Source organism: Zosterops lateralis (genome assembly GCF_965231275.1).
Source record: "Zosterops lateralis genome assembly, chromosome: 2".
Taxonomy (NCBI): domain Eukaryota; kingdom Metazoa; phylum Chordata; class Aves; order Passeriformes; family Zosteropidae; genus Zosterops; species Zosterops lateralis.
The window spans coordinates 106,190,313-106,214,080 of record NC_139763.1 but is presented as its reverse complement, the minus strand read 5'-3'; the positions used below and the strand labels follow the sequence as shown (position 1 = coordinate 106,214,080).

Below are 23,768 nucleotides of genomic sequence, written 5' to 3'. Positions count from 1 at the left end.
CTCCAGCAAAAGGGGAAAGGGAGGCTTTTTACCCAAAGCTGCAGTATATGCCATGTGGCAGGTGGCCTCACACATTAGCACAGCTGCCAGCATTAACAGCAGCACCAACACGTGCAAGCCCAAACAGATGGGGCAAACAGGTTCCTTTCCGCCTCACATTAAAGTGCTCACATGTGGCCCACATGAGGTAACACGGCAACACCAAAGGCACGGAGAAACCATTAAAACACACTTGCAGAGGGATAGAATTGCACAGAAGAGGAAAATGTCAAGCAGGGGCTCTCAATACATTTTTTTCATAATTCATCCTGCCCAGAGTGTCACTTGAATGTCGAGTAAGAGAAGGGAGAGTGCTGTGCCTATTCCGCATCCACTTAGTTTTTCTACTGCAATTCTGATTATAATGGTTGTGCAGAAGGGAAACCTCCCCCTTCTCTTTGCTGATTTAGAGTGAGCAGATGGTGAAATTTTAATTGTGCTTTTTGAATTTCCTCCTTTTTATGGCTCCTTAAAATCTTGAGTCAAATCTTTTGTTTTGTTTGGATACCAAAAAGGAAAGCAAATTTCCATCACGCTGGTTTAGCAGGAGCTGTCCTTTCACACCCTTCTTTTAAAACTTTCCTGATACATTAAAGTAATAACTAGGGGAGAAATGTAGTCTTAAAACCTCCAAAGGAAACATTTTGCCTGCAAGCACATTTCACACAACTATTAAATGAAAACAACACCCTCGAACTGTTTCCATTGTTAGACCACTACAGTAGGAAGTGCTCTTACATTTTGAGGTGCAACTCTGCTATGCAAAAGCAAAGTTCAGTTTTCCATTTCATACATGCATTTATTTATCAAGATATTTTATATAGCTCTGCTACTTTTGCTTGTTAATAAGAACTCCCATTTTCCAGGCTCTTACAGAACATCTCTGCAGGCAGATGTGGCATAAATAGCATCAGTATTTTAATAATGAACAGGCCCTCACCTCTCTTTCCTTTCCAGCCTATAATCTGTTATGGCAAGGTTCTGAATTGGTGCCATGAGACCATGAATTAATAAATACACATAAAGGAGTCATGGTGTGTAATATTCCTAGCCATTTTTCACAGTGTTCGTAATCCAGATGTTGAAACAAATACTGATGACTTTGAAATCTCTAATCTATACTTTAAAATGAAATCTGACCAACAGAATGGAAGAGTTGGGTCTTGGCTATGTTATTACACAGATGAAGGATGTTAGTAAGGATTTCTAGGATTATTTTCTATCTAGCCATGACCTCCTGCTGTAAAGTATGTGCTGTGCAGCTTCCAACAATCCTCATCCTTTAACTGTAAACACACAGTTCCTCCATTTGATTTACTGAAAATGGTTTAAAAGGCAGCCACATGGCCAGCTGCTATTGTTCAAATGCCTTCATGTCTGGAGAAGACAGCTGGAAATTACTCATGGAGTTAAACAGCAGCTTCTGAGACCTGTAACTGTGTTCTTTATTATTTTGGGTAAGATTTATACACCGTGCTACTTATGGCCAAAGTTCAGTCCAGGAATTAAAATCTTTAAATCATCTTTTTGGAAAGCTTCTTCTGTTTGTTTTCCACTCTATGTGTTTTTCACCTGCAAAATAGTGACATTTACACCTACCCAGTAGCAAAAGTGCTAAAAGGGGAAACTAACTGTGACATACAAAATAAGAAACTGCCAACCCACTTACAGAATATTTCTTAAAGCAGACTTTTGCTGCACCTGGGCATGGAACAAAAAGCACTCACTCAGAAGACTCGTACTGTGGTGGGATGCATGTACCTAATTACAAAAGATTGGACAACTTTCAGCTGAGTAGCACAGCTTGTCTGGGAGGCTCCCAAGACGTTTTTGACAGCACCTCATATCAATTAAACTTGTGTGATTCCAAAATAAAGATTTAGCTCACTTGTCCTCTTACCAATGTTAATGACTGCAAACCACCCTACCCTAACTGGAGCTCAGGAAAGTCTGCACTTCATTTAATGAGGTCTCTGTAAAACCATCCTGCTCTGAGTCTGCTCACCTGCTAAGACAATCTGTCTCTTCACCATCAGCCTTCCACAAAAAGTCGTGCTTAAACCAAGTGCTTCAGTGAGCTGATTTCATCCAAATTCTGACATATATTGTAGATAGTGTAAAAAGCAGCACAAATAATTCAGTATTCATAAGAATGCAAGAGCTTTCAAAAGAGGTGTCTTATATGCAAATAAAAGAAATCCATGAAATACATTACCAGCTACTTATACATTGTAATTAATTTAACAATTTTCCACCTAGAATGTTTTTTGAATATCAGATGTGTGGTTAAAAATGAATATACATCTTTCTGTACAAATCTACACACTTTCAAATATAAAATCAAATTACTATTCTAATGGGCTTACCATATTTCCATGCATGTACATAAAAGTACATTTTTAAATTTGCAGCTTACTAGGCAGTTTTAATTTGTGGTACAAGCCTATGTACAGTAAATTTAAGCCTCTGGACAGCAGATTTGCCTTTCTCAACTACCTTTCAAAGATTTCCCAAAACATGTCCCTGGACCCCGAGCCTTCCTAGAACCACTGACTGCAGATACACCAATGCCACTCCTTGTCTTTCCTGCTGGATTTCACAACACAGACTTTTTTTTAACCCAGTATTCTGGACCCTTTATAAGATATTATTAAAAATGTTTGAAAATTAGAATACACACACATATATATATATAAAGTAACCCCTTACCACATTCACACTGGGCATGTGTATAAGTGTATTCTGAAAGGAATAATCATCTTTAGTGCCTGGAGAAATACACTGCAAAATATTCTGTATATAAAAATGACTCTAAGTACACCAGTCTCTAACAAGCAGAATTCTTATGCATTGAGCCAAACAGGATCATAAGAACTTTTGGCTGCTAATGTTGCAGATTCCCATCTGGTTTCATGGAACAACTTATTTTCCTCTCCATTTAAGCTTCCAGTAAGAAATTAAAAAAACAGAGAGAGAGAAAACAAAGAAGAGACATTTTCTTATGTATGCAAATTATATCCATAAGTTATTCCAAACAGGGAGAAAATACTTCAGTCTTATTACAGAACAAACAGAAAAACAGAGTCTAATTCTTGGCACACAAGTTCTGCATAACAGTAAACAATCTGTGTAACACACAGAAAAAGGGTAAGAAAGGAATCTTAAAGGCCAAGTTAGTAAGAATTCAACTGACCATTGATCAGACTTTGCCTGGTTAGCTGGGTAACAGCATAACTGACCCCTCACACACACACTTTTTTTTTTTTTTCTCTCCTTTTTAAGCCCAACACAACAAAACCTTTAATAGGAAAAAGAAGATTTCTTTTAATACCCCAGAACAAAAATTCTGAGTAATCCACGTTTCCTCACTCAAGCATTCATTGTTAGTAAAGTCAAGGCAGAAAAGCTTTTTCAGCAAAGTAAATGCCATCACAAGGAAATGCCTGGCTAATGGGGATATGAGCCTGAAACAGTCTTTTTATCTGATGTTGTTCTTTAGAAATATTTTCTGTATTTAATGCACAGCTCTGGTCAAATAAAATATGACTAAGAGGACTAAAGGGGTTTCTCTACAATGGAAGATGGTATTTCATAGAATGCACTTAGTGTAGTTCATAAATAGTAGCAGTACTCTGTGTTTTCCAGTTTTCAGGGTGTGCTGAACTGCTGCTGAAAATAAAGGCTCACATTATCTCTGTGCTAAATCAATTCTCTGGATAAAGCTGTCAATTTTTCTTTATATTAGGAACTTATTGAAGTATTCTTATTCAGTCTGATGCCAGTATCAGATCACCTGTCATCCACTTCCCAACTTAGGCATTGCTACAGCCTTTAAGAAATCACACAGATAGTTTGTATTCTGCATCAATTAAGGACTTACTTAAATGCATTATCTGACATGATGACAGAACACACACCTCAAGGAAAGCATGGGACTTATTACCCACAAAAAGAGGAGGGTTTAATGCTTTTTAAAATCATTGCATGACATATTAGGGTAGACAGAGAACTAAGTAGTTCTTTAAGTAGTACTTTAACAGTTATGGAATGGGTAAAAAGGAAATTTGGTACTTAAAAATATTCTTACAACCTGAATGACTTGATTTTGCCTATATATCTTTTAATTTCCAGGAACTTCAAAGCTACAACATAGCTTTATTATATTATTATATGTACAAATAATAATATTGGTAAGTCAGCACTGAAGTGGCTGTTCTGCAATTGTTTTCTAACATAATAGTGATTGGTCTTATTTTATAATGGTACCAATGAAAGAAATAATAAGACTCAAAACTTAATTGCAAAATACAGCAATACTTTCTAACCACTAGATTGGATTAGTTTATAGATCAATTTACTTTGAAACTGCTGCCAAAAAATTTTTAGAGCATTAACTTGCTCTTGATTTAAAGCTTAGCAGCAGATTTAGAAAACAATTATGCATAGGTTCTAGGCATCTCAAACCAGAGTAACACTTCCCTGTTGAAAACTACCCAAGGATGTAAAAGATCACCTCAAAAAAGGGGGGCGAAGAGGGAATAAAAAGAAGTACTACAAGAGAAAAGCACCGCCTTTCCCAGCAGAAATATTCCACCCTTGAAAATAAACCCTTCACCAGCCCTTACTCCTTTAAAGCAAGAATTAATGACTGGCCAACAACATCACCTCACAGATAACAATGTTAAATTGGGTCCAAGATGCTTTAATGTAATCCACTGATGATGTAATATATGATGAACAAAATCCTTGGAATATTGCTATCACTGAAAACAACATCCACTTTCTGGTTCATTGATTCCATTTGTTACTCATTACATCAATTTTTAGACAGTTTTTTTCTTTTCAGTTTATGCTAACAAATGGTGGTGCTTAAAACTAAGAGAGATTTACTTGCAGAGTGATATTTTAGGAAAAAAAAGATTGCAAGGTTCTTTTCCTAGTAACACCTTTAAACCTGTGTGATCATAAATACAGACGATGCCAAGAACAGCAGTGATGTCTAACAGACAACTCTTTTATTATTGACATACAGATTTTAATATTTATTATTATTTACTCATGAGTGCCTGTTTTTCACAAGTGACAATATGCCATTTCCTTCAAGTTGGAAGTGTTACCCCTTAATCCCTGTCCAATGGTTATATCCTGTATTTGCGGAATAAACTTTCCCAGTTCCAAGTGAAGCATACTGCAAACTTGTATTTTTCCTAAATATTTCACTGGCATTATTCCTGGGGAACCTTGGCTTGTGGGGACCTCTTGCCAAGTTCTGCTGTTCTTTCACATGGTTTCAACCCCATGGTTTGAAAACTTTGGGATTGTTTCCCTCTTAAGTTTTACAGGCAAGCCTCCATTGGTGCATTAATTCAGGTCACAAGGGTATTTTAAAGATAATCCTCACTAACAGGGCTTTTGTTTACATCGCAGAGTTGGCTGGGAGGACACGAACTGAATTCTTTTTGGATGAAACTACACCGCAAAGCCGAGAGTGCACAGTGTGCTCCAAGGACTGAGAAGCCCCTGGAAAGGCTCAGGCTGAAGGAAACTGAGGCCACACAGATTTGCACATCAGGCTCTCAGCACCAGCTCTCTTTGCTCTGTAAAAGCAGTTTGATGGGGCTGCTCTCATTAGTCTGTATTGCCAAGCATCCACTTCAATCATTTATCATGGTTACCTCACTGAGCCTCAGGAGGCTTAGGTTTCTTTAATATTCATTACCATGACTCCAGCCCAAAGAGATTTCCTACAAACACGCCAATTTCCTTGATTTTTTAAATCTTCCCTTACTGTCTTTTTTTCCCTTTATTGTGAACTTTTAGGCAACTCTTCAGCAAAGTAAATTTGGTTCAGTAATTATCTTGTTACTTCAATCTACTTACTGATCTTCAAAGACAACGTTGTTTGCCAAAAGACTGCCTAGCATGAAGTTGCTAGATTTACACTTCTTTTACTACACAAGTTACCCTGTTCTTCAAAGGTGTTCCCTGAATCCAGAGAAATTGCAAACATACCCTTTTGAGCTGGTGCCCAAGTAATATGATTGCAATACAATTGAGTCCATCTCCTGGTAAACAGTTTGGAGAACACAAGATCATTTAATGGTAGACAAGAGACATTGAAAAAGAGTAGTGGGAGGGGGTTTCATGCTGTCACGTTAGAAGAGTGGGAAAAGCAAAGCTGGCTGATTTGCATGGTGAGAGCCTGACACCCACTGAAGGAGAACAGTACATTATCACGTACATGCTGTACTTGTGAGAGCAGCAATTTCATATGGCCAGGAAAATGCAACCAATTAAGTGGTAAATCCAACTGACTGAACAGTGACAAATTAATTACAAAGTGCTGGTTCACACAAACACAGATGCTTCCCTGATGTAACTTACTGTGACAGGAGCTACAGAGCCTTGAACCAAAGGATGGTTACAAAATATTACTAAAAACACTTGGCATTTGTTACAAGAGAGCATTTTAAATTCTGAACTCTGATTAGCTATTACACGCAATATTAGGTTTACATAGTAACAGTGCATTTTAAAATTTAAGTAGTGAAAAATAATAAAAAAGGGTCAGGGTATATCAAATTAACCTTTGAAAGCAAACTTTCCTGACTTTTCTGATAGAGGAGAGTTGGAGCTTTCACTTTCTTGGTAGCACCCTTTTTTGCTTTTTTATTGCTGTCTTCTGTGACCTTCTCTCATTATTAATTTTGTTGCTCAACAAAACCCACCCAAAACCAAAACAGGGAAGGGAGCCACAAAGTTTCACTAGCAGAGTTATCAGCAAAAGTTAAAAGAAGCAGACAAAAGTTGATGATCAAGATTTGTAAGGGTTTCTGTAAAATGGGAATGAGGCAGGCCAGAAAGAACTAAATAAATGGATGACAGGAATTAATCACAAAAAGAGAGATATTTCAACCAAGTAAAACTTTAAAAACAATTACAACTTAAAGCAAACAAACAAAAACTCCCCCCAGCCCCACCCCTTTTGAGATTAAACACCATTTCTTGGCTTAATAAATGTTTGCTTTTAAGGACAAGCATTTTGAATCAGCACTACTTTTACTTCTTATTACCCACAAAATGATATTTCCTAGTTAAAGCTCCTAAGAGATAAGCTGCTTTCCAAAACAGTTGCACAGCTGTTTTACAGAAGTCCTGAAGTGCAACCTTACCATTCCACATATTACCACATCAGAATGCCTGTCTGCAGACAACTAAGCTGAGCTGTTATGTCTGGTCTTTTACAGCAGCTTATCTTTCATATTAGTAAATAAAACACCCCAAGGAAATTACAGTTAGAAGGTTGAGATTAAAAGGAAGCTCCATTACATTTACATCCTCACACTTAGAACTGCCCTTGCTTCATGTGAAATTGCCCAGGAGTATTGAAGCCACGCAGGCTCTCAGCATAGTTACAAGTAGCAGTTAAACATAAGGTTCCCATGGACTGGTGTTCTCAGTCCTAGAGAGGCACAGCTAGAAAAATCAGGATTTACACATTTTTTCTGATAGCCCCCCCCCCCCAGTAAAGAGAGCTAGAAGCTATCATTTTGTATGTGAAAACAACTGTACCCTATTTAAGCTGAAAATAGTCTTAAGCCTGTCTAAGACTAGTCTTAAGTTAGTCTTAACCCTGACCAGGCATATTTGAAGGAAATTAATAAAAATATATAGGTGGGCAGTGTGCTTAGAAGCAACAGCACAAAACACTGAGTGGGGTGTAAAGACCAAATTCCCCGAGTTTCTTTTGGTCACTCTACTTCAAGTTACCACTTAATGCTCACACCTACAGTATCATGGATAAAAAAAAAGGAATAATCCCTTATCTGCTTTGTTCCTCAGGCACAGAGAACTTGTCAATGCAAACTGTCTGGAGCACCCAGATAGAACTCATTAATTACTTGAACATCCTAAATGTAAAGGGAGAATGGCATGGAAGTCTGACAGCCACAAAAACCAACTCCAAAGAAGCCCTTTTGCACAGATGCATGAGGATTTTGTGCAATATGTGATCCTTGTACCAAATTCAACATTTTTAGAGCAACTCAGGGCTCCAGCACCTGTGGATGTTAGATACTCATGCCTGTACACCAAGGTGGGAGAAGGAGAGGTGAACATACAGAGATCCCCTCAGGAGGTTCTATGTTCACAGAATGATCACAAATGTTCTAAAAGTATGAGATAACTAATGGTTGAAGCAGTAATAAGTGGGGCAAAAAATAAAAACCCCAGCATTTTGCTAATAGCACTGTTCCCATTTCCATTCCTTCCAACAGGTCTTCATTCAGACCAGTGGCCTTATAGGGGAGGAACAGAAAGAGATGTTGCAGAAGAAAATCAAACACCAAAAAACCCAAGAAGTACAAATAATATAAAATAAATAAATAATAAAAATACAAAACTAACTGCTTTCTAAAAGCACTTACTAACCACATTAGAGGGCAAAAAATAAAATATATTAGAGTACTTCCTCCAGATTTATGGATGGAAGAACAGTAGGTTCAAACAGCTTCCCGTGACAGTAAAGGCAATCCACAAAATTAATCTAGCACTTTATGTAAGTCAAACTTAACAAACAATCAGAAAACCATCAAGATCCATACTATTCAAGGAAGTCAGAAATGCAGATGGATTCTATGTAAGAACTTAATTTTTTTTTGATAGAAAGAAACTGTTAACTTAAAATTAAATGTTTAATTTAAATGAGACATATAAGCGAACCACAATAATTACAAAATACTTATACACAGCAAAACAGTTTTGCAAGTATTATTTTCAAGAGAATAGTTTTAGATGAGATATTAGAAGATATTCTTCACTGAGAGCATGGTGAGGCACTGGCAGCATTTCCCAAGGAATTTGTGGTCTTCCCACCCCTGGAATTGTTCAAGGCCAGGCTGGATGGAGCTCTGAGCAATGTGTGGACAAGGTGTCCCTTGTCCAAGGAAGGCAGGGGCTGGAACTCAATGATCTTTAAGGTCCTTTCCAACCCATTATTTTAATTACTGTATTATCCACAGCAAAGTAAATCAGTAAATTATCTGCCCACAATTCAGAGGAAAACTTCTCAGAATTATATATTACCGTTCCTCCTTTGTATTTGATTTTTGTATAGATGCTTAGATTCAGAGTTGATAAAAGGCCAACAGTGTCACAGAAAGAGACATGAAAATACTTCCATGACAAACTGAACTGTAAGAACCACAGCATCCTGTAAGAAAGATATCTTACAGTGACATTTTCTTCCGGCAAAGCAGGGGAGTTAAATTTAACTACTTAATAAAGGAGAGTACATGACACTGTTCTCCCATTTCAGGTCCCTTTACTCCAAATATTCCTCTCTGAGGTGAGGTCTAGAAGGCATGCTGACAGAACATTTCTGTCTTATATGTTAATGGGTGCAGGGGGAAGCTTTTGCAAGAGCTGCACATTACTTGTCCCACAGGGATCAGGTAATCACTGAGTTAAATGGAGTCTTCAGCACTGCCAGGGTCAGTCTGTCCTTTCCTGAAGGAGGGAGGAAGGATTAGAAGGGAAGAGGTGGCAGAACAAGGATAAAATTCTTAATTTGTTACCTATAGTACATCTTTGGAGTCAGAAAGTTTATTACATTTATTTTTGAAAGTAAAACAGTCTCTATACACAACAGAAGTATGTAACACATTCCATAATAATGATCTAGTAAACCAATGAGCTGTCCCTTAACTGCATTTTTGAAACACAACTTGTAGGAAACTGATGCACAGGAAGTTCCACTGGACATGAAGAAGAACTTCTTCACTGGGCAGTGACCAAGCACTGGAACAGACTGTCCAGAGAGGCTGTGGAGTTTCCCTCACTGGGGATATTCCACAACCACCTGGATGCAATCCTGCTCCATGTGCTCTGGGATGGTGCTGCCTGAGCAGGGAGGTTGGGCCAGATGACCCCACTGTGGTCCCTTCCAATCTGACCCATCCTGTGAATCATATGCTCCTTAAGTATATGGAAGAGCATTCTAGTTGATTAGGTAGTGTCAAAAATATACACAATTAATAAAAAAACCCCCTTGGCAACAGAGATACCATTTTATTATATATACAGTGCTATAGCCACTTGAATATGGATAAACAAATTCTAAATTAAATTAATAGAAAACCAAAAATCTCTAGGATGTAAAGACCATTAATGAGCATATTAAACTTAAAAAACCCAATCAGGGCATGTCATATATTTGAAGTTTTATTGATGGGAATACAAATATAACCATGGCAAAATCACAAAAACAATTTGTAACATTTCATTAAAAGCAATTCCTTAAAAACATCTGCAATCATCTATAACAAATACACTGAACATTTGAATCCTTGTACCTTTAATCAAAATATTCTTATAGAAGTCTATTAGAGATGGATAATAAAAACCCAATGTTCAACTTAATATAAAAAAATGGCAGTAATGCCAAAATCTGGGCATCTAAAATCATTAGGTCTCTTATGTGGCTGGATTTCAGGAAGTGCTGATTATTCTTTCTCTGGAAAACAAATATTCCCATTTGCTCAAAAGGTGTCCCCCAAAAAACAGAGGGGCATTTACTGAGGCTAATTATCACCCAAACCTCAAATGAATGCAGATGTTTGTTGTTAACACAAATATTTTTTTTGTATATGCTCTCCAGTCACAAGATTTTCATTTAATTCATCAATGTGCATACCTGAGGTGCTAGGTTGTCTACATTCAGTTTTCCTGGCAGAGATACTAAGCTGAAACAAGCCAATACAGGATATTTTAGCTGAATTGTTCATCTTCTTCAAATCATTCTTCCTTTCCAAGGAACTTGTTCACCTACTGACAAAGGGTGTAAAAGAACCCAATAGGTCCTTTATTTATCTCTCATGTCTTCATTGCTTGCATCTGACCTGTTAATAAAAAGAAACATCTAGTCTTAGCACAGGATGAATTCTTGTTGCATTTTGCTTTTTGAAAACATAAAATAGATATTTTGGTGTAGTAACAAGAACGGGGGACAACACAGAGCTGTTTTCAACTTGCCCTCTCATCCACTTCTGAAATTCCTGTACAGCCAAGTTGTTTTCCCCAAATCTTGCTAATTAAACAGGGAGACCTCTTCCACCTAATTCAATTTTTTTTTTCTTCAGGCTTATAAGACCATGTTGATGACAATAAGACGTGGAATTTTGCTTTATGAAGTATGCATTTCAATTCCTTGTACACATTTTGGCTTCCACTTAACTGAACATGAACTGCCCAATAGCAAAAGATTTAAAGTTTGATTTTGAATAACTCACATGAAAACTCTGCTCTCAGTAGCCACATTTCTCCATATTGCTCCCTGATTGCCATTTCTCAACTCACTTCAAATTTTTCTTGGTCACCAAAAGCATCCAGCATCCCATTACAAAATGTGGTAATCAGCATAATTTCCCCCTCTAAGGGGGAATGCTGTGAGACAGGTTTGTTTTACCCTATGGAGGATGTGCTGTTGCAAAAGCAACCCCATTACAAAATAGGAAAATAGCAAACTCAGCCTTCACCAGGGAAAAAAAACCCCACCAAACTTTCTGCCCCTGCCACCCCAGTTGTGAAATGGGTCTGGAAAAGAAAACTAAGGAAATCTTGGCTGCTGACAAGAACTCTGCACTCATTCACCAGGTGTCATTTCCTCTCCTGAATTTTATGGCATCCCCAGGCTGTGATTTAGGGACTACCATAACTACAGAGTTGTTCCAAATATTTCCATCTGGTGCTTTAGGAACGAGGAGAATCAAGAGTAAAAATTTGTCCTTGAAATACCAAAGTATTCAGCCTTTAAACATATAATGGCCAAACTGTTGGATACATTGAAGTATAAAACTGATACTGAAGATAAAACACAACACCAAACTACATGTGCTTAGGTAACAGTACAGTTTAAACTCAACCCCTCTTAAGCTTTTGGGTTCACTGAACCAGGGAGTTAAAGGAAATTTTCAGAGAGAGTCCATCCATGATGATTTTCAGCTCAGAAAATTAAGACGTTTAACACTCCACAAGAAGTGAATATGAAGAGCTTTATGAGTGACAGCAGAAGCATCTGTTTGCTGTGCTTAAAAAAATCTACACATATAACCTAAATATTTTGTCAGAAAAATATTTACACAAGCATTGGAGACCCTTTCAAGTAGTATCAAGCTATGTACAAACCCAAAATTTGGACTGAAACTTTAAAGGTTCCTCCAAGAGAGGCAGAGATCCTGAACATAGCAAGAAAACATTACTAAGCCAGAACTATGCCTGAAATTAGGAAAAATTGTGATCTGGAATCTGCCTCTCTGATGATAGGATACAGGAGAGGAGGAAACCCAATGCCAAGATCCTGGTTCCCCACCCTAGAATTATTTTAGCTGGTAGAGGATACATCACTGCTCTTCTGTAGGCCGGTAAATCTCTTTCTAAAGACTATTTTTGGCGAGCAGCCCTCCCTCTGAAAACATGACTGAATGTTTTTGTTCTCTACAATAACTCGGTAAAACAAACCATCTTTTTCTAGTCAGCAGGACGAGTCTAAGTAGAAAGGCCACTCTGGTGTCCCTGGGGCAGTGGGGCTGAGTTAAGCCGGGGCTGGGGCTGGCTGTCACCCCGTTGGAAGGAGGCTCTGTCCCCGGGCCAGCGCTGACACCCGGCGGCCAGTGGGGCACAGCACAGCCGGGTGCTGCACCCACAGCACTTCACAGCACAAGCAACGCCGGGCAGGGAGCTAAAAGTGGGATCAGCTGCCAAAACTATGCCACACTTCACTAATCTAAACATCGAGCAGGACCACGAGAGAGACCAGAGCCTTACCAACACACAACAGGAGACACAACATCTGTACCAAGTTTGTAATGACACAACATCAGTACCAAGTTTGTAATTAGAGATGCTGGATGCCAGACATGATCCGACCTGGATCTGATATTCTCCACGCAGTTATGAGTGTCTGCATGTTCTATAATCGTTATAGTGTAAGAAGTTCTTCTTCTGGCTCTGGATTAAAGAGCTGAAGGTGTATAATTAAAACCAGTGTATTTGTCTGTGTACTTGGCTTATTTTCTTTGACCATTTTTTGATACATAACATTAAGTTATGTAAAGCAGGGATAGGACATTAAGGATGAATTAAAGAAGAAACTGAACCACCACAATAAGAAACTGAAGTGTGGTAGCTGGTACTGTTTAAATGAAAGTGCTACACTGTTTGCAATAGTGTGCATTTCATAATACACACTTTTTGGTCAGGGAAGCCCACATGATGTTTCGTGTACATTAAGGAGGTAAATGAAAAGCAAATATGAGATAGAGCTTTAGTACTCACTGTGTAATTTGATCTGACAGCAGAAATGGACAGAAAGAAAACAAAGGAAATAATAAAGAAAAAAAATCTTACAAAATGAAAGAGTTTAACAGAATGAAAATAGAGCAAGAGAATTACATATGATATACCTTGGAGCCAATCCACACCTTCTTGTAATCCTTCTCCTTTAAGAGCATCACTGGCACTGAAAGAAACAAATCAAACTTCAAAAACATTGTAAAAATACCAGTTTTAGTTGAGTCATCACCAAACTTGTAATTTAGGTAATTGCAAAGTAGCATCAGGTACAGTTTCCTTAAGTTTTTTTCCCATGGAGAAGACTGCTCCTCAAATGATATAGGGTACCTTCCCCATAGGGAAAGACTATTTCATGATGTGACCTATTTTAATTCCAGTTTCAAGGCACAAGGAATCATTCCTAGAACAGAAGGGGCTCTGGGAGAGCTCCCACACGAGGCAGACACATTCTGCAGCATCTCCCTCCTCAGACGAGGCTGTGAAAGATGTTTACTCCCTCCAACAGCAGCCATGAATCATGGAATCATTTAGGCTGGAAAAGACCTTTAAGATGATCCAGCCCAAATGTTCTCCAGGCAGTTCCTACACACAGTGAGAATGCTGGAGTACTGGAGGGAGGAATTATGTGTGTGTGTACACACTTCATTGTAACAGCAACCCCAGGAGTGTCTGTTAATGTATAAAGCTATTCTGCTACACTGACAGCAGTGTAAATTCACCTTCTGAATCACTGGGGGATAACTGTTTAAATGCCCTTCATTCTTCAGTTTATGAAAACCAGCACAGCAGTGAATCTGGACTGTAACTGCAGTTCCCTATAAAATGACCTTCCAAGAAGCTTGGGAATTCAGGAGTGTGATTTCTGGACAAAAATAATGTTCAGGTAATCAAATTTAACATTAAAAGGCCTAAAATGAAAACTGTAGCTTTCAGCAGCATTTAGCTAGTGATTTCATCTTTATTTGTAACAGCTGAGGACTTTAACAGGACAAAAAACTGACTTCTATAAAGCACTTCTGATGAAAAGAGAGTTTTTTCCTTGTGAAACCAGCACTGAGTAAAGCTTACATCCTTCAGGAAGAAAAGACTAGCTCCTACAGCTAAAAATCCCTTCAAACATGACTGGGTACAAAGAGTACAGTGTCCCTTTGAATATAGTTTACTAAATGGCCTTTCAACAACAGTTTACTGAAGCATCTGCAGAGTGGAAAAATCTCCAAAGGTTTTATTATTGATATTCTCAAACCTGCAAAGTAATCAAGGCACTCTGATAACAATTTACTCAATCTCCCAGCAAAATATAATGGCAACTGTTCTTCTGATATCAACCCTGCTTTCTGATTTCATTGGAAATCCTCCATTCCATTACTTGGCTAACAGTTCTGCTGTGACAACTTTAAAGACAAAGTCTAAATGAATGCATTGTACATTCAAAGTAAATTTCACCATAAGTATTTTAATATTAATACTGTTTCATGTGTGGAATCTGTCTTTTATCTACTCCATTTATTTTGTACAGTAGTGAGTGGCACAACAGGGCTACAATAGGAACGCAAAAGCAGTGCCAATAGAAGCATAGAGAAAGAGAACTTTACCAGATATGCCAGGGCTTGTCTTTGATGTTTTCTAGGGACAGCAACTGAGACACTTTCACAGATGACACCGCATCCCTGAGGTCCATCTTGTTAGCAAAGAAGAGAATAGGCAGTCGACGGTGTTTGATATCTAGGCATGAGCAGAGACAGAAGCCTCAGGACAGGAGGCAACACTCACCCAGCTCTGCATGGAACAAGGCACAAACAACACAGCAAGGTATTCTGCTCACCTGCAGCTGCAACTCTCTGAAGGCTGTATCCTACCAAGATGCACACACTGTTGGGTCACCTGGCCTCTGCTGCATGCTTCCAGAATGCTCACAAACTTCCTTGCAGGTTTTGGAATCTTCCACCCCCTTTCCCCCTACCTTATACCCACACTTCAAGCTGGAGATAGGAACTGCTGGTGAAGCTGAGGAGCAAGAGATCAAACCACTGCCTGCAAACACTGCACATCTCTGCTTAGTGAGGACTGGATGTATAAAATAAGTTGTGTTCATTCATAATGTCACAACAACAGTTGAGAATGGTAGTCTGAATTATCCTTTAGTGTCCTGGAAAGCATCCATTACTTCATAGAATTTATAAAATTGGAAAAAAGTCTACATGTCTGGACATCCTTTATTCTCCCTTCCCTTGAAGGACTTCTTCTCCAGAAGCTCTTTCAGTGAGCAGTGAGAACTACAGACGAAATAAAGTACTCTGGTAGTTTCTGGGATACTTAAACACGGACAAGCTTAAACCTCATGGATTACCCCAAAAGATTATGTGGTGATTGAAAGGAAACAAAGTATACTGTCTTCAAAGTTACAGATATAACACTGCCAAAAAATTACCAGCACCAAGACTAACTCTCAGAGATTTTCATATTATTTATGCAAAGGATGATATACAGGATTAGAGAACATCTAGGTTTTAGTTTGTCCATCAGTGCTTGAAGGGAAAAGAACTTACACACTACTACCTCAAAGAAAATTGCTACACAGGCTCTTTTTAAAATAGTAAAAAGAAAAGGTTATTTCCCACAGGAAACCAGGGAAGGATTTATTTAAAAATGTCAAACATAAGCCATCTGCCCCTGCTGATGGGCAGAATGATGATAAAACCCCCCCAAATCCCAACAAACTGTCAGTGCTGAAATGGTTTAAGCTTTCCTAATTATGTTCTTTTCCACCTCCCGAGTAAACCTTTCCACAGAGGGTGGAGACAACACTACCTCCCCACATTCATTCAGAGATGTAAGTGCTGATCAAAACACTGACAATTTTCACAAACTATTTACCCTGCCTGGAGCTCTTTTGTCCTCTGATACCCATAAACACAAGTCAAAGGCCTCAAAATATAAGCACAATATAATTAAATCTCTGTTTTGATTCCATAGTGGAACAGCTATTGAGTCTCCTGACTGAAACTTTTACATTAATTTACAATATAATTAAATGAATCCTGGTATCCACAGGTTGCAGGTTATGGGTAAATTAAAACCACATAAATTAACTGACATCACATATGCAAACAGCCAAGTTAATCAAGGAGTTTCCAGTGTTTTCCTAAACAATTAGAAAGGGGCATAATCTACCCACCCAGACTCATAATGCACACCCAAATGTGCACTCGTAATGCACACCCAAAGATACTTGCTAAATAAAGTTGTGGTCACAGAAATTTGTATTATTTCCTAATGTGCAGTATTTCCCTCCCACACTTTTCCCAGTTACTAATGGAAAGCAAACATTTTCTAGCTGCAAGTGGTTATGAATTAACACATTAAAAAATATTCCAGATACTAGATGTGTGATGTGTAATTTTACACAAAGAATTTCAAGTGTACAAGAATTTCAGTTTGGTTTAGAAGCATGTGCTGGAGGTGAAGTGACCCAAGAGTCATCATCTAATCCAGGTAATCTACAGCTACCATCTTTCAAAGTGCTAAAGAATGAAATTTGAGTAAAAAACCAAAATATGATACAGCTATCATTAAACAAGCTGTTATTTGAAGAGTTCATTAATGTAAGTAAAAATGATTTATAGCTCTGATTCACAGAAGAGTCCCAGCTAGTACAACTTCTGACCCCATTAATGCTTCACAGGACACATTCCCTTCCCTTTCCCTCAGGCAAAGCCTGGCAAAAAGACAGGGAACTGTTTTACTGCAGGATTGCTAAGATTTTCAGAGACAGGAAATTATTCCATTCCATTTAAAACTTAGGTAAACATGAACATTTAAACCACTCCAGGAGGATGACACAGACAGAAGCACAGACTGGGAGGAAGTAGGGTATGCAGCAAGAAAAGCAGAACACTGATATAAATAAAAATATTGATATAGCAAACCAGTTGTATATTGATTCACATAACAGCTGCTTTTATTGAACATTTTCTAGAAGAACTTTTCAAGCCCTTTGGTTCTCTTAGATGTGATATATCAAAACTGATAAATCAGTGACACTGTTGCTGTGTTGGAGCCAAGCCATTCCAAGGCAGAAATACACCACTGCTCTCTCTTGGCTCTCAGGACTCACTCAGTGGCCAGAGCCTGGGCTTGTGTAACCTGAAGACACAAATTCATGAGCAACTGAACAGCACTGACCTGCCAGGTCGGCATTGGTGACCTGTTAACGCCTAAATGAAAAACCCCAGCCGTGGTTGCTTCTATTCTGTCTAAACATTTTCACTCTTGTGCCCTCCATTAAACCAGTAACTTCTCCCAGCAGTCTTTACCTCTAACCCTTGGCTCCGTGTGGTTCCACTTTACTAACAGAATTGGCTTTTACTGCTGCAGTTAATTCCTGATTTGGTACAAAGTGCCCTGGCCTCCGTGTAATCCCCCTGCAGCCTTTGGCTCACCTCATCCTCCCTCTGACTTTTGTAACACTGTCTTTTCAGTGTCTGCATTTGAAGTAGCTCATGCCCTTGAATGAGAAATTAGAGAATAAGAAGGCCCAGTCAGCTCCAGCATCTTTGTTGATGAATTGAAGTGTTATATACAGTCATCATGGAAAACAAAGTCATGGGAGCACATTTGTCCCTATCACACATTGCTTTTCTTAGAAATGCAAGTCAGCTTTTCCTTTCTTATTTTCAGCATGGGAATGCCACAAGTTAAGGCTCTATCAGTTTAACAAATAATTAAGAAATCGCAGGATTATTTCATTTTTAAACTTCCTAGATGTAGTTTTATTTTCTGGTTAGACAGAGCAACTACCAAAAGTCAAAATTGCATGTTGCTTACAGACACATCCCAGTAACGCTGGATACATGGAAAGGCAAAGAATTGACTGATATCAGAAGTTAATTAAGGTCCAGTCTCATGTAAAAAAAAACAAAACAAAACAAAACACCACACCAAAACCAAAAAAACACAACAACAACAACAACAACAACAACAAAAAACCAACCAACCAAACAAAAAAAAACCCAAACAAAAAAACAAACAAACAAACAAAACAACAAAAAAACACCAAAAAAACACAAAAAAAAAAACCCCACCAAAAAAACCCAAAAAACAAGCCAAACCCCTAAAACCAAGACCCTGATCACAAATCCTCTCATTTACTCTTCCATAGGGAATTGAAACTGACTGGTGTAATTATCTCTCCATATTTCCGGCTAAAGCATTAAAAATTACAATGAAGATGACAAAAGAAAGTTAATTGTTACATTAAAGGAATTAGCTGCCTTCATGGCAAAAACAGACAGGGAGACACAGTTTTGTCTGTGCCGGTCATCACAAAAAAGCCTCTCCAGCTTCCAACTCAATGCCTACTCTTTCTCAAAACTGTGTAACTTTTTTGTATAACTTTTTGTATAACTTTCTCAAAACTCTTGATCTATACTGATTAATAAGAGACCAACCCACCTCAGTGTAGAAAGCTGAAGGTGACCAATTTCTAAATGTGAATAAGTAGAAAAAACCCACAAGTTTTTCAAGACTATTATTCTGCTAATATTAATGAATGGTCAAAGTATTTGCAAAGTGCTCAGAATGTGTCAGATAAGGGCTTTTCTTAAGACAACATAACAAATATGGACACAGAAGGAGAAAAAAGCCTCCTCACCTGGATGATTCAGAAGGGTGTCAAGTTCTTCTTTGGCCACAACCATTCTTAATTTGTCACTGCTATCAATGACAAAAATAATGGCTTGGCCTTCTCTGCACAACATAAAAAGAGCAAAGAGGCAAATTACAGGTTCTCAAACTGTGAATAAGAAAAGGCTTCAGAAGAAACACCAAGAAAAAAGTTCAAATAAACCTGATTTTTCCTCTAATTTTTGTCATTGTTATTTATATATACCATTAACCTAATGATTCAGTCTTATTTCTGAAATTCCATCTTTTGGTAACATGCATCATTTTTTTAGACATGTGGTTGTTATCTGCTCCAACAAGGTTCAGTCTCCACACACCTTCTAGAAAAGCTTGATTTTATTACCCAGACTGAAAAATGAACTCAAAATGTTCTGCTATTTTGACATTTTGACACAGGCAAGAAAAAAATCAATAGAGACAGATCTTTACAGAACTTCTGTATTTCCTGTACTAAAGTTTATTTAGAGAAAGGTCAAATCCCTTTTTAGAAAAAAAACTGTGTCCACAGCTAGGCATATGCAGGTTATTTTAACCTTTACATATCCTGCATAAACAGGTTCTTTTTTTTTTTTTTTTTTTTTCTTTTTTCAAATAAGAGGTGAAAACTTTTAACTATTTCAAATCATTAGGACATTTTGCTGGTAGTTGTGACCACAGACACAATTTATATGCAACTACTCAACTCATTTTTTCAGGATGTTACTGCTATTTTATGACTTGATGTTCCATTTACTGAAGCTTATTTGAAAACCAATTAAAGTCTCACCAATTCATAATTCACTAGCTATAAGCATCCACAGAGAGTATATTTATTTTATATTTTAATGTAATATTAACTTCTCCTTCACTCTCCATTTCTCTGAGAGACTATTATGAATACATTCTTTAGCCTCCAGCACCATCTACCTTTGTATTTTGATAAGAAACAGTTCTACACCTACAGAAAACCAGAAGTAACCTGAGCAGCTCGAGATTGTATGAGGAGGCCCATTCTTTTCTGGTGTACAGAACCTTCAGTAAATAAAGCCTTTCCATATTAGCTGAAAATGCCTAGGCAATTTTTATGAGCATAGAGTATTTTACCAGAGGAATCAAGAGTACTGGCATGTATTTACCACCAAAAAAATCACTTCACAAAGAAGTAACAGGGATAAGGACACAGCATGACTTTGGGATTATTTAAGATAAATGTACTTAGAGGATGGAGTAGAAGATACTTTCAAGTTAAATAGAAGAAAAGTCCAGACTTGAAGGACTCCAAGGCAACTACCTTGACACTTGCCCAGATTTAATTTCCTGCAAAATTAAATTTGCTTAACTTTATAAGCTGAACAGCACATAATTATTTTAGTAACATTTTTATTTAATCAATACTAATTATTAATTAATTAATATTCTAGAAGTTCTTAGAAGTTAATCTTAAATATGTGCCTACTGCACTGGATCAGGATCAGAGGTGGATGCAAGTGCCTATTTCACTGTCGGCATAACCTAAAAAACTCCCTTACTGTTACAGGGTTATTGTTAAGATGAAAAAGCCATTTATGCCTCACAAGGGATAAGTTACTGCATTAAATACAGCAATCACAAAAATTATTTGCTTATGAAGCAGTCTGCTAGCATTTTGAGAGCAGCCTGAGGGCATCAGTTACTGAAATGCAAATCTAACACTCTTGAACAATGAACATCTCCCAGCCAAATGTTTTCAATGCTAACACAATTTGCACAGAAAGGAGAGGAAGCATTAATCCTCAGTTAAAAACAATTCAAGCTCTAGCAACTGATATTAATATTTAATCAATATTATAATCTTCAGAATTTCTCCCTTCAATTTCTCCAAGCTACTTCTGCATGGTTTAGTATTGTCCGTGTCATCTAGATCAAGATCAGGCATTACAGAATAGCAATGAGACAACGCAAATAAAGATTAAGTTTCACTAAAAGCTCCAAAACCAGAGAATGGTGCCCATCTATTACCAAAAGGCAATACCAGAGTGTTATAAAGTACAGAGAATATCCTGTTTAGTAAATAACATTAAGAATGCTCATTCAGGTTTTTAGGTACATGTGCCTTATTCTCTGAGGTTCATTTCCCTCACCTCTAAAAATCTCAGCCATCAGCCAGCATCTTGCAGGTTTTAAGTCTTTGACTTACAGAAGGACTGAAAAATTGGAAACCTAACTCATCTTGAACTTTCTTATAGGATTGGTTTTCATGCTTCAACATTTAAGTCTCACCTCTAGTACATTCCCCAAGTTGTCCCCAAAAGCACAGAATAACAGCAGATAAAAATTTTCATTTGTGAAAACAGAAAGTTTTATTTATCCAGACTAAACCTTCTGTCAAACACCAGATATAAGCCTTGTCTGAATCATTTCTAACCACTAGATATTAGCATACTTCTGTTTAAATAACCTACACATCAGTTAATATGAACAGCAATGCTTTAAAATAAATTACAGGCTTACTTGTAGTAGTGTTCCCAGAGGTCTCTGTATTTCCCTTGACCTGACATATCAAACACTGTGAAGGACAAACTGCAAAGAAAAGAAGTGCATGAGGTCCAGGAAAAAGAACAAAACCCAAACTACATCTATTTTCTTTGCTACCCTGGTCAAACCAAAACCAAAAAACCAACCAGATCAATTTGAATCGCAATCAACAGAGAAAAATTCCCAAAGGAATTCTGGTTGCACTATCTGCCTTCAAATGATCCTACTCAGTTTTGCAGTCTCATGATAGAAATATTTCAGAATGGAAAATGTGTTTATTATCTGAATAAAAGAACTAAACCAATTATTTAAAGTTAAATCAAATGCAAAATAAGCTCCCATTTCAGTCTCTCTCTCTATCATGCTGGTATCTAATATTGTTTATGAGTAAATGAAATTCAGATGAACCATGACTTAAAATCCATGGCCTGTCTTAAATTCTGTCCCTAGACAGGTATAAATGTATGCAAAATAAAAGGCTTAAAAAAATAAATTCCACCTGTAGGAAAAAAAGAAATTACATTTTGGTAAAAACAGGTGAGTTCAGATGACCAAGCTACAAAGAGCAGCCTCTGCCACTGTGAGATTTCACCCAAACACTACATACAGCAGGGCAACTTAGTGGACACTACAAAAGGTTTTCATCTGCTCCTGAAAAGTTGAGAATTCAGAATTAAGCTCTCCTTTTTTGGGTAGCCCCAAGTGGAGGCCACACCAAAATAATGATGCTAGGAAAAGGAAGATCTCCAGACATTCTTTCCAGTCTATGTCCAGACATAGAGTTGTGGTTTTGTCAGTTTGTGGAGTTTGAGGTTTTGGGTGGATTTTTTGGGGGTTGTTTGGGTTTTTTTTAATCATTCTACCTGGTGCATTTACAGGTCATCATCTATCCTACTACAGGATCAGAATAACAAAAAGCAATATAAATTAATTTACATTCTCACACAGGAAGTCCCAAACCTGTCTGATGTACTTTATTGAGACAGAGCTCAGCGGTGGAAGCTCTTAGAGAAACATGAAACCTCTCAGTCTCACTTATCAGCTCAAGGAATAAGCAAGTTTCTGAGCTCAAGGAATAAGCAGTTTTCTTGCAGATGTCCCACCCAGTGAGGCCACACTGCTTGGTTTGAAGACTAACTGCACACACTAAAAAATCCAGTGAAGGCTACAAAATTATGCTGTCTCCCTGAAATATCCTGGTGTCACGACATCCTTAATCTAAATCTCAGTCTTCATTCAACTAATGACTTATTACTCTGTTTCCTGGCCTTTGCTCCTGCCACCTTCACATTGCTAATGCTGTAGCCATCCTTTTCCATTTAATGAGATTACACTGCAATCTGTTCAGAGTACCTCCAGTGAGAGTGCTTAATTTAGGTTACCAGATTGAGAGTGGAATATAGGCTGCCACCTCAGCAGCTGTCTCTCCTCCAGTCTGTAACAGTGCCCTATTCTGAAACTCAATAGACAGCGATCAGATGTTTATACGTGCCACTGCAAAAAACACTAAGAAAAATTAAAAATAAATATTTTAGTAGATTTACAGCAGCGCAAAACACACATTATATTCTAACACACTCAGTCCTGGATAGTGATTAGGTCTCATGGGTACTACATTTCAACAAACTGCAGTGTCATGTCATTACACCACCACACATGATACTCAGTTACAAACCCACTGAAAGAGATAACGAAGTCCAATTGTTGTATAATAATCACTATTGCTAATGAAGAAAGAAAGTACTACCTTGAAGTTTTGAATTTCTCTATACTGAATCCTATTGTTGGAACGATGTCCTGAGTTTGAGCCTTTGAAGGAAAGAAAGCACAGATTTTACAATCAGATTAGAAAATGCTAATACTGAAATACATTTATAACATGAATACATTACAGATCTATTTTTGCCCCAAACTGTGCAATATTAAAAAAGTTCCCAGAAAAGTAAAGTAATTCAGCATCAAGGGGTTTGTTTTTTTGGGGGAACAGAGTGAACACTATTGGAATTGCCAGAACACAAAGCATTACTAAGAGATCTGTCTGGTAACTGATTTACTGCTGAGCTGGCCAAGGAACCTATCAGCCAAGTTGGTGGGAAAGAATAGCTCCTCTAAGAAGCATCGATATTGAGCAGGAAGAAAGGTCACATCCCATAGATTACAGAGCTGTCTGAGAAAGTGACATGCAATCCTTGCATAGACTC

The 23,768-nt window shown here is 37.7% G+C and overlaps 1 protein-coding gene across 5 annotated transcripts in view; it reads right to left on the bottom strand.

Annotated features, from left to right (window-relative positions):
• Positions 1-8,718: 8,718 nt before the first annotated feature.
• The window catches only part of ARL6 (ARF like GTPase 6), a 19,313-nt gene continuing 4,263 nt past the window's right edge, over positions 8,719-23,768 (bottom strand). For all 5 annotated transcript variants that reach the window (XM_083855631.1, XM_083855630.1, XM_083855632.1 and 2 more), the window contains 6 exons: positions 23,315-23,376; positions 21,544-21,612; positions 19,043-19,137; positions 14,985-15,114; positions 13,500-13,555; positions 8,719-10,937 (listed from right to left, as the gene is read on the bottom strand). In XM_083855631.1, the coding sequence (XP_083711757.1) occupies positions 10,912-10,937; positions 13,500-13,555; positions 14,985-15,114; positions 19,043-19,137; positions 21,544-21,612; positions 23,315-23,376 (438 nt within the window). In that variant the 3' untranslated portion in view covers positions 8,719-10,911. The remainder of the gene's footprint in view (positions 10,938-13,499; positions 13,556-14,984; positions 15,115-19,042; positions 19,138-21,543; positions 21,613-23,314; positions 23,377-23,768) is intronic.